The sequence below is a fragment of the Plecotus auritus genome (assembly GCF_963455305.1).
Source record: "Plecotus auritus genome assembly, chromosome: X".
Taxonomy (NCBI): domain Eukaryota; kingdom Metazoa; phylum Chordata; class Mammalia; order Chiroptera; family Vespertilionidae; genus Plecotus; species Plecotus auritus.
In genome coordinates, this window is record NC_137784.1 from 89,842,180 (window position 1) to 89,862,492 (window position 20,313).

A 20,313-nucleotide genomic window follows, 5' to 3' on the forward strand; every position below is an offset into this window, starting at 1 on the left:
TGTATAGGACAATGCTCTAACCAACTGAACCACACCACCAGCGGGGCCATCTTATTTCTTAATAACTACTGAAAAATTTCCACCTTTTTGGTCTCTTCCTATTCTCCTGTTACTTAGCTTAATGTTTTTTACTAGTGCATAAAAGACCCGGGGGCTGGGGGTGGGGGGGTGGGGGAAGCTGAGACAGGTAATTTGATAAGGCTTCCCCAAAGGTCCCTGGGTTTTGCAGTAGAAAGGTTACATGGGGCACCCAAATGAAAGTGGCCCCCTTAACCATAGCATTTACCATAACCTGGGTAATGGGCATATTCAGCAATGAATATCCCAGTCATCATAAAGCCAGTCCCACATGACTTGCATATGAAGCATACCAGCTGCTTCATCTGGGGGGATCCACTTGGCTTGACATTTACAGGGGGAGATGAAAAGTCCGCCTTATCAGGGTAAATAGACCTTAATGGCTTTTATCCAGTCCACCAGGCTGGCTGTTCCTTCAGAAATAACCTCCTGGGTATATTGATTGTATATAGCCATCTCTGATTGTTCCACAGTGAGCGGTGGGTTCTACATCTACTTAAATTGCTCTTTCACTCTGCAGCCTTCAAAACCAACTACACAGTATCCAAAATAGTTACTCTCAAAATACATTTCACTACAGATTCCTTGAGAAGCTGATGATATTGAACTACAAAATGAAACAACTCCTTCACTCTATACTCCTTAGTTTCAGTAGTTTCTTGGTGTCACCTGCCCCACTACATTGAAACCTTGCTGATCAGAGGTCTTAGAGGTATTTTCTATTGTTCCCACATAATTTCCCCCTTGGGGTCAGCTTTGAGGCTGATGACCCAAGATCAGAGTGATCTAAATCTCAGCTTGGTTTAGTATTAAGGCCCAACCCAACATTTTCTTATATTTCCATTTTAGCTATTACAGATAACAATAACCAAGGGTTTGTATGTTTAGCATGCTTCTTATTATTTTGCATTTCCTTATATATCTAATGAGTCAACTCAGAGTGAGGTTTACTACATTTGTAAATTCCATTGGTAACTTTTACCTTTAGTAACATATCACAGCACAACTACAGTTTCATATCATGGGTGACTAGGTAGCCATCCAGGGATCAAAGGTTCATCATCTCCTGCCTTTCTCTTCCTTTCTCTTCCAAAACTACTACATGTTTCTGTGAGCCACAGCAAATCCCATTTCTCTGACACCAACTAAGGGGTTCTGAACTCAAATCCAATGTGTGGGTATAGGTAGGTCCCCCCCCCCCCACGCACACACACACCACCAATTCTCCAATAGCATCTGGGTGGTCCTACAATTCAACTCCATTCTGACACTGCTGGATTAAGGGCCCAGTCTCACAAGACTGCTTCTCTCCCCAGTTCTGACCCCATGTTTACTTCTAACTGACACTCTATAGAGAATTACAGCAGCAATTTTCATGTCATGACACACATGAACAAACTAATTATCAAAATTCTGTGGCACACCAAAATATATTACATTTTTTGCTGATCTGACAAAAAAATAGGTATAATTTTGATTCATCATGTGGGACGGCTATTGTTGTGTTGACCATTGTCTCTTTGTTTTTTGGTTTTTTTGACAATCAAAGGGAAAAGAGGTCAGTGCCCCTGACTAAATAGCCAGGTATTACATGTTTTAAAAATTCTTGTGGCACACCAGTTGAAAATTGCTGGACTAGAAGTTCCCACAACTCTCTCCTTGTGTTCAATTAAATTGCTAGAGCATCTCACAGAACTCAAAGAAACATTTTACTTACTACATTACTGGTTTGTTAGAAAAGGACATAACTCAGAAACAGCTAGATGGAAGAGATGCATAGGGCAAGATATGGGGAAAGGGCATGGGAGTTTTATGACCTCTCCAAGCACATGCCACTCTCCCCAAATCTCTACCAACCCAGAAGCTCTCAGAAACCTATCTTTTAGGTTTTTATGGAGGCTTTATCACATAGGTATCATAGATTAAATTCATTGGCTATTAGTGATTGAACTCCAATTTCCAGCTGCTCTCCCCTCCCTGGAGGTCAGTAGGGTGGGACTGAAAATTTGAACCCTCTAATCAAATGGATAGCTCCATTGGCTACTAGCTCCTCTAAAGTAACTCCATTCACATAACAAAGAAACATTATCACTCTCATCACTTAGGAAATTCCAAGAGTCTTTTAGGAGCTCTTTGCCAGAAAGGGGGGAGAAGGGGATGAAGACCAAGTACATATTTCTTATTATAAATCACAAAACACAGGGTGCATTAAAATAGTTTTGCATCCTTCCTTTTCTTTGTTCTTGTTTCAGAATAGTTAAGTTAGCTTTCATAGTCACTTATTCAGAGGAATAGTCTTGCTGTTTCATTTCCTTGGTGAGTGATGCTTTTTTGAGTGAGAAGTTATTTACTCCCTCCTTATAGATTCTTTTAAAAATGTGGGATGCTACCAAAATAGTTTAACTCTAGATGTGTTCCTGGGAGCCCAGCTGTGTGTTTATCTCTTCCCCATCCTCCATCACCTAAGTCTAACCCCTCTCCTAGTCCCTTGTAGCAAGTGAAGAACCTTCTTCCACTTCAGACCCTTCAGGTTGATCTATGAGTAAGGTTTGTTTGCACTGTCAAGAGACAGTGATACAGCCTTGGACAGAAAATAGGTTAAAGAAGGAGAAGGCAGAAAAAGGCATGGAGGAGAGGGTAAGTCTTACGTGGAGAAAGCATTGTTCTGTCTCTCACATCGGATCCCCTTGCAGTTGTTCGGCTCATCGATCGCTCTGGTCTCATAATAAAAGTAAAGCTGGTTCAATCCATTGGCAAAAGCCAGAAGGACCAGGCAGTAGATAAAGAGGAATTTGAGGATATCAAGCAGCATTCGCCCCAAAGAAATCTGCAGAGGCCCTAAATGGGAGTTGGCTGTGAACAGGGATATGAGACGCAACGAACTTAAAATGTTGGATATTGCAAAGAGCGCTTCTGCAATCAGAGTCGGGTGCCACATTTCCCATTCTTCCCTTGGACGAGAACCATTATACTGAAAGAAACAAGTGCACAAGATGAGAAGTACAGTGAGCATTTATAAAACTTTCCCCTCTTACCTGTCTTCTGCACCCAAATAAAGCCATCAAAGTAAGCATCAAGCATTCACTTATACAATACTTTTGGTTTTTCCCCCCACCCAATCAATACATGATGTTAATAACTCTCTTCTTCCCACTCCCATTCAAATGAATTTCAGAGCAATCATATGGAGCAACCACCTGTGGCTTGTCAACATTTTTTAACTATGAGTTTGCCAGATTGTTGGGGAGTGTCACTGGAATTGAGCCACTGGTATGCCCAAGGTAGGGGGGACAAACTATTCTGCTTCCTAATGAAATTTTAAATTAGATTCACCTCCTCTACCATCCCCCATCTATTTTGTTTTGAGCACCACAGACAAGTTGTTACTGAAGGACAAGGGATAGGTTCAGCCTCAATGGTGTGCAGTGTTTACCCTGACGTCCCTGCTGTTTGCAGTTTGGGGTGGATGGAGCATTCTTGGAGGGCCATTATTCAGAATTTTCTGCTAATTTTTTTTTGCAATCTGTAATGTATTCCATACTATTACAAATGGCATGTCAATTTTCCATGCAGTGAATTTAGTACTGCCCACTCAGTGGTGTATGGATGTATTTTATTGTTCCTTTGACAGCCCTACAAGTTTGAATGTCTGTCTAGCACAAATGAAGAACTAGGGGATTGAAGTAGGGAAAGAGCCAGTATTTCTGGGGTTATTATCCATTTTTCATCCCTGTCCTGGACTACTAGCTCCTAGAACATTTGGTGTCCAGCTTTGTAGAAATATGGCTTTGTTGTGAGACCTAAAGTTCAATTGGATTTTGTCACTTAAAACTACCTTTATCTCTTGTGAAAAGCAGTCATGCGACAGACAGCCCACAGTGCCCAGGGCATAGCAGCTGGCAGGCACCAGCAAGCAGGTGGGCATTAGCCGGAGGAACTCCCAGCATGACGAAGGCAGCTCCAGGTCCAGGGCTCCCATAGTCAGGGCTGCTCAGGCAGAGCCACTGCTCTAATTTCATCATGGTATCCTCATGGATTCTCCACCATTGCTCTCACCCTCCTCGCCTTCAAGGACACCACATGTGCGTTGTAGAGCCAGATCCAGCAGGCCAGATCTGACTTAGCCTGCAAGGGGATGCACTTCTGACATCCTAACCCCATTCTCATGAGAACAGCCCTCCATCCCATCCACCATTGAAGAGCAAGTTTGCTTTCTAAAAACAAAAGAAAACAAAAACTCCGAATTGCCTTTATCTCTCAATTTCATCATAGAATGAGGATAATATCTACTCCTACCTACTACACACGTTTGTGATTATGTACCCATATGTGAAAGTCTGTGTACTCCATAAGGAGAGATGTTATGGAAATACAAGGAATTGCTTATTACCTTCTGAAGACAGAAGTAGATTTGGCTTGGAATTCATTATGAAGCATATTGCCTTGAGCTCTCATCTAAATATCACAGTTTCTCAAGACTAAATGTAAACAACTTTCCTGAGAAAATGTTGCATTGTGGGCCAAATTATATTGTTAGCATTTCTAAAATGTGCTTCAGTTCCAACAACTGAGGAAACTGGTGTTGTTAAAATCATTTGTGTGTATCCAATATTCTTTACTGTCAGAGGAGTTTGGAGAAACCTTGCCACATTCTGCTTCTGTTTCAGATAGACTTTAGTTGGCCAACCAGTTTTGTACACTCTTGGCCAAATCTTGTATCTCTACATGTTTCCTTCCAAAAAAATCTGCTGCATCTCTGTGGAGGGGTGGATATTGTTATGCCTGTTTTACAAGTGGAGGAACTGAAATACAGAGAGGCAGAGTGACTTGCTTAAGATCACACAACACAGCAAGTTGATGGCAGATCCAGGACTAAATCTCAGGTCTCTAAACAGTCTAGCATTATTTCTATTAAATGTTACTTACTAGTATATGATAGTTTATATTACAGCACATATGGTAGATAGGCCTTTAAAGGTTTTGAGGTATATGTAAAAGATGGAGACTCTTTGCTGATAAGAAAACAGACCTATGTTTTAAAACTAGAAATTATTAACTGGAAAATGTATAGCTCATAATTTAGGGTTTTTTCTCTCCACAGCCACAACTGTAACCCAGGAAAGTCCATGGAATGTTAAGTCTGAATTTTCAGAATATTCAGAAGTGTGAAAGATGATTCTTGTGGCAAATTATGCTTTGCATATACTTTTAGAGAAAGATATTATAAAATATGAGAGCAGGGAATAAATTTGGAACTCATTTAATATGAAGGTCAACAAAAATGTTGTGTTAAGCACTGTGGGGCAAAAGTAGGTTTGCAATTGTAATTAAATGAAACATGGAGTTTATTTTTGTATTATTTATTAAATATTGTGTTATTTCCCATTTGAACAACTGTAAACCTACTTTTGCCCCACCCTGTACTTTTGGTTTTGTGTACTATATGGTTCCTGTAACCATTACTCAACTAATTTCTTATAGAACTAAGAGACAGTATGTAAACAAAAGGATGTGGCTGAAGGCTAAATTTTCTCTGAAGACCATAGTTTTCTAACTCCTGATCTAACACAAGTGATTTTTCAACTGTGTTCCTTGAAACCTGAGGGTTCATTGGAGACAGCTGGTGGCCACTGTGGGCGCCAACGAGGAGGCCTGGAATACCCATTCCTCAATCCAAATTCAATACTTTAAACTCTGATATATTGCAATTCTGTATAAGTTTTAATTTCAAGATGTGGTTCCAATCTTATTTTTCAGAGTCCAAATCTAAGTCCCAGAGAAGTAGAAGGATGACCTATGGTAATCCAGTTTGTGAGTATCAGAGCAAGGATTAAATTTTCTGACTCTTGAGTAAGTGATATTGGGAGGCAAGGGATTTTTCTTATATTTTTTGGGATCGAATGCACCTTAAAAATTGGCTTCCACGCCTTTCAAAGGGGACTCAGTCATAACAAGGAGTGTGTGTGTGTGTGTGTGTGTGTGTGTGTGTGTGTGTGTGCAGCCAAGAACTGGCTCTTAAAGAAAGAACTACAATTCAATGGGTATCAAAGTTCAGATTTAGTCTGTACATATGGAAGTAAGGTGGTGGTGGAATAAATATAGGTGGTTCTATCCTAGAAGACTAAAGGACAATTATTATTCATTTGTGGGGATATTTGGGAGGCACTGAGGACCACCAACCTTACGTGTATTTGTTCCTTTTGAGTACTTTAGTCTGTGCTTTTGGTTCCTGTTGTTGTAGACCATGTGGGGTGACTAGTTTTCACTCTAATAAAGGATCTCCTTTAAGCCCAGCTTATCCCATGGTGCTTTTGTATTTCCTCAGTGATCTGAAATGTTTCAAGAAGCCTGGGAACCAGCTCTTGAAGTTTTACCTCATAGGGGTTGGCTCAGCCTATGTGATGCTCAGAATAAGTTCATCTCAGGCTGGTGTGCTTTGTGGATGAGTGGGCCAGATTGCCCATTTATAATTTCTTACTGCAAATCTAAAGTCTGCATGTGGCATGTCTTGGTTCATAAATTTTCTTTTTTTATAGGATGACTCCAGCTTCTTGGCAAATGTTTCCTTTGAGTTAAGTGTTTTTCAGTTAAGGGGCATTCACTCAGCTTAGCAGAGTTTTTATCCTTTCACTCTGTGGTGGGGAAGTGTTTAGGTCTTTGGAAGCCTTACCAGTGAAGCTGGACAGGTTATGTGATTAACTAATATTGGGCATCTATAGGTACATTTTCATATCCCCAATAGTTAATCATTTTACTGATCACTTATTCTAAACTTTTAAGCAAAACCCACCAATTTCTAGATTGATAATTTATTGTCTCTCCAGTGTATAAATACCACTTCCAAAGGAAAAAATGTATTTTTTAGGCAAACAGTGTTACTTAGTCAGCAGAGTGCCAGAATGACATGGATTTCATCCAGGCACATTAACCAGAGATTCAAACATTTCATCACCAGCTTTTTCTTGTATAAGGAAGTTGTAAGTATGTGTTAAGTGATCACCACAAGTATAAGGCATACTCTTAGGCTTCTTAAAAAATGTTTCATGACTGCATTCCACATTCATGCGCTATATAACTAACTCCCAAAATCTTAAAATTTATGCAATATGCATACTATGGGTATAAAAATAAAACAAGTTGTTGGAGATTTGGGGGACAGCCATATTTCCATTCTAAAACTTAATGTGAAATTTAATACCAAAAAGCATGAGTGACTAGAGAATATTGAAGCCTTAATCATCAGCCTTTCCTCATATTGGAGAAGTTCAACTCAGGGTAGAGGAGGATGGCCATTCCATTATCTAATGAACACCAAATTTGAACTCAAAGCCTGTGACCTAATGTGAAGGGCTATATATGAAACTATTTTTTTTTCAGGCTAATTCAGGCTGTATAGTGTGCAGGAAAAGTATCAGTGTGGTTAGTGTGTGTATAAATGTCATCTGAATTGGTATGGGGACATAAATTAGGTGATACTTAAAAAGCTGGATTTATAACAGCTTGAATGATCATCCTGGTGGTGGAAGTGATGAGGGAGGCAGAGACAATTAAAGGTCAATGTCTCATGCAGTGAAGTTTCTAGTGTTCTGCTATCTGTCACATGAAGAACAATTGATGATTGTTAATATTTAGCTTTGAGAAGAGAGAACTCATTGGGTTAGGGAGAGATCACTTCATAGTGGGGGCACTATTATGGAGAAGGAATAGCCTTGTCCTGTTTGATGCCACAGGGAAGAAGGATTACTAATGAATATGTCACAGGAAGAAAATATAAAGTTAGTACTTTTTAATGAAGTGGCAAGGGTTGAGAGAAACTTTTGGAGATAGTTAATTCAATGAATTTTTTTATCTCTGTCCTATACAAATATTGGTGGGCCATGTTCTTGGAAAAGATATTTTAGACAACATTTAAGCACTTATTGAATGGATGGATGGCTGAAAGCTATTTTACTTTCAGAGTTTAAGAAGCTATGGATTTATTTGCAAATTGCTCCATTCTACAATTTCTTTGCTTAGGCAACACTGCTTACAAACTATTAAAATAATGTTTATATGGTACTTTCCCACATGGATGGGATCGTCATCAGCACTTTTCCCTTAAACTCTTTATGTCCCCCGTGCTAAAGCTTAATGTAGCCAAAATTATTGCTTAAGAGGAATGGCAGACATTCCAAATTACCTTGACATAGGCCACAATCTTCAAGGAAATAGTTGCCAGGTAGAGTGAGTTCATTGCAAAATCCATCAGGTTCCACCAGTCATGGATGTATTCAGTAAATCCACCATCCCACATTTCCTTAATCTCCCCCCAAATGAAACCTGAAGAATGGAAGCAAAAGGTTCATTTCTTTACAGGGTCAGAATAATCATCCCAGTCATCATAGTAGGATTTCCCCATATAACAAAACATGAAATAAGTGAATCAATTGGGGTTAGTGGAGTGAAGCCCCTAGAGATAGTAATCATTTACTTCTTTTTCTTTTATTTCTTACCTCCCAGTATTGAACTTACTAAACCAGATAGGCTTTACCTGGATATGCACATATGTTATACTTTTCTGGCTACTACTCACTTTTAGCATTGTTATTATAGTTATTGGGATGCTGTTATAATTTTGGGTGCCAGATTCTATCCATTTTAGAGTGGGAGTAGTTTCATCAATAAATTAATTAGGTCAATATATTCCCATAATCCTTAGTTTCCAATGTGTGCTAGTGGGAAAATTTCTTAATGAGTTTTGAGGTAAGCAAGCTGACCATGGACCAAAACACTTGATGTTGGTGTTAAAGCCAGGCAATGGGGCCCCAAATAATTTAGAATCTTCTTTTCTCCTTTCTCTTCTCATTGTGTGATGGTTTCATGGAATTCTGCCTGATAGTACTGATGCCTTGGAATGTGGAACACAGTAAAGTATATGGCTGTAGTCCAAGGCAGTGGTTCTCAGGCTTTAAAGTGCATGCAAGTAACCTGGGGATGATGTTAAAATGCAGGTTCTGATTCTAAAGATCCAGGGTGGGACTTGATATTCTGTTTGTCTAACAAAATCCCAGGACCACAATTTCAGTAGCAAAGACTTAGAGGATGGCAGTGTATTAGAAGGTCCAGTGCAATCTAATTATGCCTGGAGAATGCTGTTAAGACTGCTTCTATCATGAATTGTGTGAATTTCCCAGGTTTCCCTCCTGACTGTGAAATCAGTATCCAAATAGGATGTCTACTCTAAATATGTATTGGGATTGTGTGGAATAGCCATAAGTAATAAGTAGATCAAAGTGCCCCCTCTCCCAGTTATGGGAAAGAGGGCATGCCCTCCCTAACTTACCTGAGGCTGGTTCTGACAGATACTTGGCTTTCCTTCTAAATCAACTGACAGACACTTTCCTTGTCCTTGATGGTGTTAGGTTAACAGAAACAAGCCCTGGGTACACTGCCAATCTCACTGTAAAACAGGTAATACTGAGTGACCAGGGATGGGGAAGAAGGAACTACATTTCTGAGGCTCCCAACAAAGGACTATGCCACTACACAGACGGGAGGTTCAGAGCTAGTCCAACTGCCTATTCCAGTAGTTTCTTTAGACAGGACCAGCAGTCAGTCTGGCTTTATCTCCTGGTCCCTTTGACTCACCAAGAACCCAAGGCAATATCATCCATTCCACGACAGTTGGGGGAGGCCCCTGTACATGAAGGTCTGTTCTGACGATGTGCTGAGAAGCCAGGAGAAGCATGAAGAGGAAGGTCAGATATGATGCTGTGTGGCAGATAAACTTGATAAAGGGTTTCTTGATGAATAGACCAAGGTTGCTCTTGGGTGAGATTAGATAAGCTATAGACAGCATGGGAAACAGGAACCCAATGGTCATGCAGGTCAGAAGCTTGACTACCCAGTGTTTCCGCCGCCATCCAGGGAAGCCATCATACCACAGAGTGGCAAGTAACTGCTGGCAATTGGGCTGAGCAACAAACTGGGAAAAAGAAGAGAACAATTTAGGCATCAGAGATGACCAGGAGGAAGTCTACATTCATACCTTGCCTAGTTAACAGCCAGTTACATGGCCAATCCACCAAAGAGGCCTGATTTACAGGTTCCCATGAATGGATCTAACCCCAGAGACAGCTTTACATGTCAAGTTATGAGACTAGATCTTTCTTTGGATTATTTGTCTCATATATTATACAAAATCACTCTGTTTGGTTTGTGCTTTGACTTGCCTCTTTATTCCATCTCTTACCATGTTAGAGAAATGGTTCCTAAAACCTGACTCTGCATTAGAATTTTAAAAATTCACATTCCCAGGTGGTACCACAGACTGACTAAATGAGCCTCTCTGGGTGGTAGAGCCTGGGCAGCCATTTTACAAAGTTCTCCTGAGAGTTTACATGCCCCTTAGCAGAGAATCATGGGGATTTTTCATTTCAAATTGATTTACATCTACTAATTCCCCTAGCCTATGTAAAGTCATCAACAAATGTGCACTTTGAGCAAACATAAACTGGCAGGGAATCAGCTCATGCCTGTGGCTATGGTTTGGAATGGAAATGAATTCTCTTTTTTATTTTGTCTTTTTCTCCTTTGGTTCTGAGAACTGTTTGTTGGCTAGCCATGAATCGGGTTGCTACTTTGCCATTTACTTAATACCCTCTCTAATCTAGACATGCAAATGAGGAAGATATATTTTGGGGCCAATATTATAACATGTATACAACTCAGCTGAAATTTTACTTAAACTCAATCTACAAAGTGTCAGTGATTAATAGTGAAGGAATCATCAGCATTGCAAGCCACCCTCCAGCTGCTCTTTTTCTGGTAAGGAACTCAATAAGGAATTCGGCTGTCAGCCATGATTTTAAATATTTGAGTAGTATGGCTCCCCATGGGAAAGGTTAAACAGAGCTGCACTATATATCTTACTTACCCAGCTTTACTGTTAATATATTTATGAAGGTCATTAGCTTCTCCACTAAAATAATTCTTCTCTTTCTTTTTTTTTTAAAATATATTTTATTGATTTTTTACAGAGAGGAAGGGAGAGGGATAGAGAGTTAGAAACATTGATGAGAGAGAAACATCGATCAGCTGCCTCCTGCACACCTCCCACTGGAGATGTGCCCGCAACCAAGGTACATGCCCTTGACCAGAATCAAACCTGGGACCCTTCAGTCCGCAGGCTGACGCTCTATCCACTGAGCCAAACCAGTTTCGGCATTCTTCTCTTTCTTAAACGCACAGCTGGACTACACCGCCCAGTCTCCCTTGCAATGAGGCATGGCCACATGACTCAGTTCTTGATAATGGAATGTTTAGAGAAATGATGAGTGGCACTTACAGACCTGCCTGTAAAGGTCTACCATGTGTGCTCCTCCATGTTCTTTTCCTTTTCTGGCTGACTGGGATGTGGTAACTCAGGATGATTTAGGGAATTCTGCCAGCCTGTGGCCCCCAATGATCATGTGGAGGAGAACTATCTTGCTCACCAATAATACCTGTCTTAGAATGTTACATGACTGTGTTAGAGCAATTACATATTTAGCCTACCCTAAAGCAGTTCACTATTACAAAACTACCAAAAATAAGCTGTAAAATCTTTTTATGATGTGATCTCAATTTCTCCAAAGATCCCTATTATGTCCTTACATCTCCTTATTACACATTCACACACATAAAGACAAAATCATCTGGTCTTTTCTACTCTTTTTGGCATTTCAGCCTATGACTAAGGCTGGGATGAAAAAAGTACCAGAAAAATTTAAAGAAAAGTACAAGGATAAAACAAGATATTTGGATGCAATGGGGAAAAAGCACTGGGAGCACACAGTCTAGTGACAGAAACAAATGTATAAAAAAACAGTTATAAAACAGTATAGTAAGGTCACTCAAATGCATATGAACAAAGCAAAATGAGAGCATGAAGGAGAGGCAAATCTGGACTGCTCAGAAAAAGCTTCTTGGAGAAGGCAGTACCTGAGTAGAGCATTAAAGAATGCATAGAAGTTGGCTAGGTGTAGGGGAGGAGAAAGAAAAATAGTAAATAGCCAAAGAAAAGGGGATAAAGACTAAAGTCATAGAGGTGAAAAAGATCATGACTTGTACATGGAAGTAAAGCAGTCTGGGATACATGCAGTTGAAAATGACAAGAGAAGAGGCCTAATAGGTAGGCAGGGGTTACAGAAGATCAAAATAATAGTCTTAGGCCATTATAAATAGTATGACTAATTTTAAGAGCAACGGGGGCCACAAATGATGTGTGTGTGTGTGTGTGTGTGTGTGTGTGTGTAAAGTAATATAGTAGAGTAGTTAAGACTACAGACTCTGGAGCTAGATTGCAGTGGTTCTTTCTGTTCTTCAATGTCCTCATGTGAAGAATGGAGATAATAGCATCTATCATATATAGCTGCTGTGAGGATTAAGATATGTTACTACATATGAAGCACGTAGAACTACACTTAGCATATAGTAAGGGTTTATTAAATCTTGGAAGAGTTAATACTGTTAAGATGGCAATACTCCCCAAACTGTTCTACAAGTTCAATGCAATCCATATAAAAATTCTAGGTATTTTATTGCATAAATTGACAAGATGATCAGAAAATGTATATGGAAATACAATGGAGGCAAAATAGCTAAGTCAATTCTGAAAAAGGAGCACAAATTTGGAGGACTCATGCTTCCTGATTTGTCAAAATGATGTATTTGTGTGCGGGTTAGTGCAAATAGAGTCCTTTTCCAATTTCCTCCTTAGGGGGCTTAAAAGAAACAACAACAAAGGATGAGCAGTTATAGGAGCTTCTTAAAAGCCAGAAGACTGGGTGTTGCTCAAGGACTGAGAGCACGTGTTAGTCTTTATTATTTTCCCAATATTTTGCTAAATGCCTGACACAAGGTAAACACTGACTAAATATTTGTTGAAGGAATGACTGAATAAATAAATTTGTGCTGGATGAATCTTGGCAGAACTCTCTCTTTCCAAAGCCTTCTTTCCTTAGTGTATGTAGTGGGTGAAGTCTGGTAGCTAACTCAAGTCTTTTAGGAGTTGCAACTAGGAACTATTCTTAACATAGTCAGATTAACTAACATCTATTGAGCTCTTATAGTGTTCCAGGCACTGTACCAGATTTTCACATATATCATCTCACAGCAACCACAAAGGTAGATATTAGTATTATACCCATTTTACAGATGATGGGACTGAGCCCAAGCTTTCATTCTTGGTAAGTGGTGGAGCCAGGACTGGAGCCCTAGCTTGGCTGACCATAGACCAAGCTCTTACACACTGAATGCTGGCAATCCATGGATGGTATGATCTGAGGCATGCAGAAAGCTGATAGTCTCAGTATCTTCCCTATTGGCCTTACTACAGTGACTGAAATGCCCATATCACTTATTATTTTGGGTTAAGGCATTATGTTTTTAGGAAGTAGTGATATATGAAGCTACTGACTACCCTTATGACTTTAAAGTGAGTATATCATATTAGCCAGTTATCTAGCTATAAGAGATCTGCCTGCCAGCAAAGCACAGAAGCTATGGGGCTCTCCTAGGTCTAGGCTCCTGAGTAGCAGCTAGGAAAGGCAGGGATAGTGATACATAGCTAGGACCATGGTGGGGGGACCTTGAAGATCTTACCTTTTGGGTTTAGCCCCAGGCCCGATCTTTATGGAACCCATGTTTTCAATCTATCTAAATCTTTTCTTCATAAACCTCCTAGGATCCTCACTTCAGTTTTTCCCTCTGCAATGCTTCATTTCTTCAATGTTCCCAGGCAAGGGGTAAAAATTAAAATTTTTCTCTACTGCTGCATAGGACTTTTGGAAAAGCCATGGCTCTTTTTCCTTTGACATAAAGCTGTGTTTTAAATGGGGTGGCTCAATAGCTCTTTACCCCTCCAAAGGATAATTCTTTTTTTAAAAAAATCTTTATTGTTGAAAGTATTACATATGTTCCCTTTTTCCTCCATTGACCTCTCCCAGCCTGCCCCCGCCCCTCACCCCAGGCCTTCTCCACCCTATTGTCTGGGTTCCTGAGTTATGCATATATGCACAAAGGATAATTCTTGATAGGAATAATGTAAAGTTCTATTGGAAAGAGCACAGTCCTCCCCTAGACAACTAGCAAAACTGCTTTGATTTAATCCCAGAGCTTTGACTTCATTCATTCAGTGAAGAGAATTATCTCCCCAGCTCCTCACCAGTCTATTGTATGCAACTTTTGTTCCTACAGCTGTCTAAATAATCACATGGCTTGTACCTGATTCATATGCTGAACCCAAGGCAGACAGAATTTGACTTGCTCATTGCCAAGGGAGTGCAAGATCAACATGATTCAATTTAGGCATTTCATCAAGTATTTCTGTACAGCTGCTCTGTGCCCAGTTCTGTGTGGCACATGGGGAGGAGTTTACAAGAGAGACTGACAGTTATTCTGGCCTGCAGGAGCTCATTGAGATACCAGCCAAACCCAAATAAAACAAGTAACAGGACAATGATGTTAGTGTTCAGACACCTCACAAGCAGTACAGATTGTAAAAGTGTCAGGTTTCCAGATGGTTGCCTCTCACAGACTGGTGAAGGCCACTCCCCTCCAAGTAAAAATATTTTGTCATTAAGGACATAAAAAAGACATGCTCCTTGTATCTCCTATTAAAAGATCAGAATATAATTTAGTCATGCAAACTGGGTCCACTTAACATTAGCAAGAGCTCATTACTTTGATATGAGGCACCCTAACCTAGGAACTCAGGGCATTCAGAGATGGGACAAATCAGCAGGCACTAGAGTCAGCAGGAAAAGCTGAAGAGAATCATTAAATCAATGAACCTCACTTCCTCTGGAAGTCTTTCCTGATGGCCACAGCTAGAGGAGATCCCTTCTGCCTGAGCCCAGACCACTTTACTGCTTCTTTGTGGTACGAGCCTGTCTTGTGTTACACTAACTTACATGTAGAACCCATGACTTGGCCTTCTTACAACAGTAAGTTTCTGAAAGGAAAGACAATTTTGTATGTTGTATGACATTTTATACCTCAAAGGGCTTTGTGGGAATTACCTGTATTTGTTAGTGAGAAATTTCTCCTCTCTGCATCCCTGCTAAAAACTTTAGACATGAATGTTCAACTGCCCAGCAGCATTTCAAACACATAACTCAAATAGAACTTCCCCCCCCAAAAAAATCCCCCAAGACACACACACACACACACACACACACACACACACACACACACACATACACACACACGTGTGCGCGAGCGCAGGATTCTCTTTTCACCTTGCATTTTGCGTGCTTTCAAAGTGTGTCTCTAGTAGTAGTCATAATAGTCACAGATTAAATGTACACAGATTAAATGTACATAGAACTTGTTATGTTTTGGGTATTTTAAAAACACTTTATATGTATTAACAAACCCAGAAGGTTGGTGCTATATTTACACCCATTGTACAGATGAGAAAACTGAAGCTAAGAAAGGGTAAATTGTAATAATAACAACAATTATAATTTGAGTGCCGACTATGTGCTCATTTCAGAGTAATGAGCTAGGGATAGATTTCCTTGGTTATTGAGTCCCCATTCTCTGAGGAAGCAATGGATAATGAAGGAAAGTCCACTGGAAGGAGCAGAGGGTATGGAAGTTGGAGATAGGCCCTTGAGAAGTAAGCCAGGGTGTGAGGCAGAGAAAAAAGCCAGTAGCAGTGAGCTTCCAGTGGCTCCATTAGGAACAGACAATGGTCAGAGGAGAAAAATATTTAACTCCCACAATCCACCCTATTTTCTGCCATGGAAGCTGTCAGCAAGAAAAAAAAAATTAGATTAGGATAATACAAGTCAGTCCTACATTTAGACACTTAACTAGTTGTTTTCAGATGATTTAAAATTGTTCAGTGTGTACAAAAGTGCAATACGTGAGACTGGAAATAAGATCATCTTGACATGTTTAGCATTCAGAGGTTTGTAAAGCAGTACAGGCCTGTTATTCTGGAAAGTAATTAGCAATGGCTTATCTTGTGTTTCCAAAAAGAGATTAGCTGACTTCAAGCTGGGGAATTTACAGCTGTAATCACTTAGTTCATTTGGAGAAAAAGAACATCTGAAATATGAGAATGAATCATGCCCCCACCTCAGGAGAAAAGGTGAGGGTCTTGAAGAATAGCTGAGTTCCAGGCTATGGCAGGATCTGAAATGAGGGCCTTTTTTGGTAATTTGAAAGGTTTACTGACCTTCCCAGAACCTCCTTATGCTCTCTCAGTGAATGGCTGCACGTTGGAATAGGCCCAAATTTCATTACATCACATGACAGTTCTTTAAAGGATAAGCTGGGTTGTATATGTGTTGTGTGTATTTAAAAAGCCAGCCAGCAGAAATGACCAGAGATAGAACCAGTTTTGTTGGTTTGTTTTGTAGTTGCCCATCAAGCAGGGCTCTGATGAGGAGAAAATACTCAAAAAGGAAATCTATGGCAATGCTACATTCCCTGAAGAGGCAGAAATGTTCAAAACACCTTTCTTCTCTCACCAATGCAGTGATCTTGCTGAGCCATACTTTCATGAAATAATTTGGCTTTTTACCACTGCAGCAGAAATTTGAGATGAAGAATAGGTGTAGGCAAGTGGTTTAGGCCCAGATTATAATTTTACATGTAGGCTCTGTCTAATGCAATTTGATGCTTATCCACTCAGATTATTAATCCATGGGGATTTTTTTAAAAAGGAGATGCTTGCTTACCCAGGGATTACTGAGACATTTTGTAATCACTGGCTGCAGTTTCAATTAGCTAGCAGACTTGGTTCCGGAGATGGGATAATCAATATCAATGCCAACCCAGGTGCAAACTCACAATATAAGTCAAGTGGCAATCATACCTCTAATTTCAAACTAGAGCTAAGCCTCACTAATTTGAACTAAATGGAGGAAGGTGAAGATAGATGCTAAAAACTGTTTTAGAACACATATTTAAAAACTAAAATTTTTCATTTGCAAATATACACAGTAGTCGGATTTAACTAAATGTTATAGTTCTGTGTTGGAGGTGATGGATTCTGAAAGCATCTAGTGAGGCTGAGTTACGTCCAATGCAATGCTTCTTTTAGCCGTGAGATGGCAGCAGAGGGTGGTAGGAGCTCACTTCCTACTCCAAAGAGGGGCATTCTAGAAGGGAGCACTAACCCATGGATCAAACTAATGATACATGGAACAGAGCAGGTGGGGAAATATAATAAAAACCAAAGAGACAACTGATTCAGATGGCCTAAGTCCTTGAGAACTGGATGCCCTGGCAGTACCAAGCCCAGTGCTGGGAGGATGCTACAGGTATGCATATCCACAGTCCCTATTCAAAAACTCCTGGGGCCAGATGTGTTTTCAACTTCTAAATTTGTCAGATTTTAGAACAATAATATGTAGTCTGTGCCATAGTTTATGTAATACCCCCAGTGGAGTTTGAGGCAGCACTCATAATTAGACTTACCAAATTTAGCAAATAAAACTTTATGAATGCTTAGACTCAATGGGTTAAATCAAGACCATAAATTTCCTCACATCAGTTTATCTCAGGGTTTGCCATCATATGAGTTTTGATAGAAAATTTATTATTTTTTTCTTTTGTTTTTCAGAAATTAGTATATTTTAGAATTGCTCACCTGTAATTGTTCAATAAATAAAACAATGGAGAGATCTATGGTATGCCTTCAGTGTATCTAGTTCTTAGGGACCATGTTCCCCTCCTCACTTTTTGGATTACAGGATGTTTTCATTCAGGTACTGCAGATCCTGAAGGATTGGGGTAAATGGGAGATTAAGTCAGGTATGCCCAGTAGTTGGCTTGGCTGGAAGTTTCATGACCTGCGGTGAGCTGCCCACTTCCTTTAAAATTTTCGGCATGAAATCAGAAAAAAGGAGGTGGAGGAAACTTAACCCCTCTCTATAATAAATAACACATTTTGAAAACATATACAGTATATTGAACTTTGACTCTGGTTTGGCCTCTGATTTGTAGTGAGACTTGGGGCAAGACTTTGTGTTTGGGTCTTTATCTGTGCAATGGTGGTTCTGCCACCTACCCTACCTTCTTCATAGGGTTGCCATGATGATCAAATGGATCACTGGTGGCAAAATGCTTTGAAACATTCTCAAAATGGAAGATGGTATTCCTCATGCATCTTTGTTAGCTTAACTGTGCAAGGTAGGCTATAAGCACAAAGCTATTTCTAATAAGGTAAATTAGTAGCACAGTCTTTGCAGTCAGACAGAAAGACTTGGGAGTTCAAATTTCAGCTCCACAACTTCTTGGCTGGGTGACCTTGGCAAGTTGCTTAATCTCTCTGGCTCTCAGTTTCCTCATCTGAAAAATGAAGATTGTACTAGTAACCCATGCTATAGAGTCATTATGAAGACTAAGAGAGTTAATTCAGCCCCTGGCAACAAGCAAAAATGTCATCACTTTTTCATCATAGATTATTGTAAAGATTAGATGAAGAAGCAATAAATAAATGTTAGCTATTTTCATCATTATGGCTGTTATCATAAGATGGAGAATTGTTGTTTCTTGGACAGACAGTCTTGAAATGACTATATACGTGACTTGACACAGATTTCACCTAGAAAATTTGCACACATCAGCACTGCTTCCATTCTCAATTCCTCTGAATGTTCTAAGGGTGCATTAGAGGTACATTCAATTGGAAAAGTACCATCCTGATTGTACAGTCAGATCCTATAAATAACTCTAACAAATACCAGAATGAAAAAGTAGATTATTATGTAAAACACATTTTAGAGGAAGAGAGACAACTTGGTAGATAAAAGTTTCTCAAAGTTTTCATTGAGAAAGACTGGCAAGTCAGGATTGCAGGAAGGATGGCTTTTTCAGGCTGGATGACAAGGAGTGGTATCTCAGGGGGTTCCTTAAAGCTGAGATAGAAGATTTTATGAGTATGATTTTTAGATCAAAGCAATAAACTATCTCTAAGTGGCTTTTACAGAATGATTTTCCAAGTGCATGACCTAGAGAGACCAGTGCAGCATGGCTCTTGTGTGCTTAATGTAACCTAAGAACAGGATGTTCTGCGTTTTCCTGCCTATCCCAACCATCCCTCATACTCCTACACCGTCTCCCCTCTTCTCTCTCTCTCTATCTCTCTTTGAAAACAGGGATCCTCAATGCTTGAAGGGCTTTTAAGAAGTCACTTTCCTTCTGCTTCCAAGCAGGACCATTTTGAAGCCAATTCAATTAAGCCAGCAACATTTACTGAGCACCTGCTCTGTGCCAGGTGCTTGCAACACAGACATGACTCCAGTGGCTAGAATCCTATTCCTTAAGGAAACACCTAAAAATAATGATAAAATTATATTTCTGCTTTCCAATGGTGGGGTTCCCAGGGCCTGACTAGAACTGCAATGAAATCAGGAGACTTTCTCACTAAGGACTAAAACAGGAATGTAACCTCACAAAAGAACATGATTTATGCAGCTGAAGGGAGAATAAAATGAACTGGAATCCTGCTTCTGTGTATCAAGACCATCAGGGCTCTGTTGGTTTGATTTTAAAGCTAGTGGTACTATCTTAATCCCCGTCCTTCTAGGGACCAAACTTGTGATGGGTTTTTATTAATGACTTATTTACTATGTGCCAAATACTCTCTCCCTTCCCCTCCCCTCCCCTCCCCTCCCCTCCCCTCCCCTCTCCTCTCCTCTCCTCTCCTCTCCTCCCCTCCCCTCCCCTCCCCTCCCCTCCCCTTCCTTCCTTCTTTCCTTCCTTCCTTCCTTCCTTCCTTCCTTCCTTCCTTCCTTCCTTCCTTCCTTCCTTCCTTCCTTCCTTCCTCCCTCCCTCCCTCCCTCCCTCCCTCCCTCCCTCTCTCTCTCTCTCTCTCTCTCTCTCTCTCTTTCTTTCTTTCTTTCTTTCTTCGTAATCATCACAATGACTCTATGATATAGTTATTATTGCTGTTCTGCAGATGAAGAAACTGAGACACGGAGAAACTAAAGAATGTGTAAGTGGTGTGAGCCAAGTTTTGAACCCAGGTCTATCTGAGGATACATTTGATACTCTGTTCCAGGAGTCATCAGCCTACAGCCTGGGAGCCTAATCTAGCCAGTTACCTGTTTTTGTAAATAAAGTTTTATTGAAATACAGCCACTTTCACTTGTTCACTTATTCTCTACTAGATGCCCGATGTATGAAATTTGTGCAAAAATAGGCCTTCCTTCCCCTGGCTGCTGGCACCGGCTTCCCTCTGGCACCCAGACCCGA

At 40.1% G+C, this 20,313-nt stretch overlaps 1 protein-coding gene across 5 annotated transcripts in view; it reads right to left on the reverse strand.

Annotated features, from left to right (window-relative positions):
- Positions 1-20,313, reverse strand: part of TRPC5 (transient receptor potential cation channel subfamily C member 5) — a 397,050-nt gene that overhangs the window by 87,658 nt on the left and 289,079 nt on the right. For all 5 annotated transcript variants that reach the window (XM_080653342.1, XM_080653344.1, XM_080653345.1 and 2 more), the window contains 3 exons: positions 9,706-10,042; positions 8,258-8,397; positions 2,727-3,049 (listed from right to left, as the gene is read on the reverse strand). In XM_080653342.1, the coding sequence (XP_080509468.1) occupies positions 2,727-3,049; positions 8,258-8,397; positions 9,706-10,042 (800 nt within the window). The remainder of the gene's footprint in view (positions 1-2,726; positions 3,050-8,257; positions 8,398-9,705; positions 10,043-20,313) is intronic.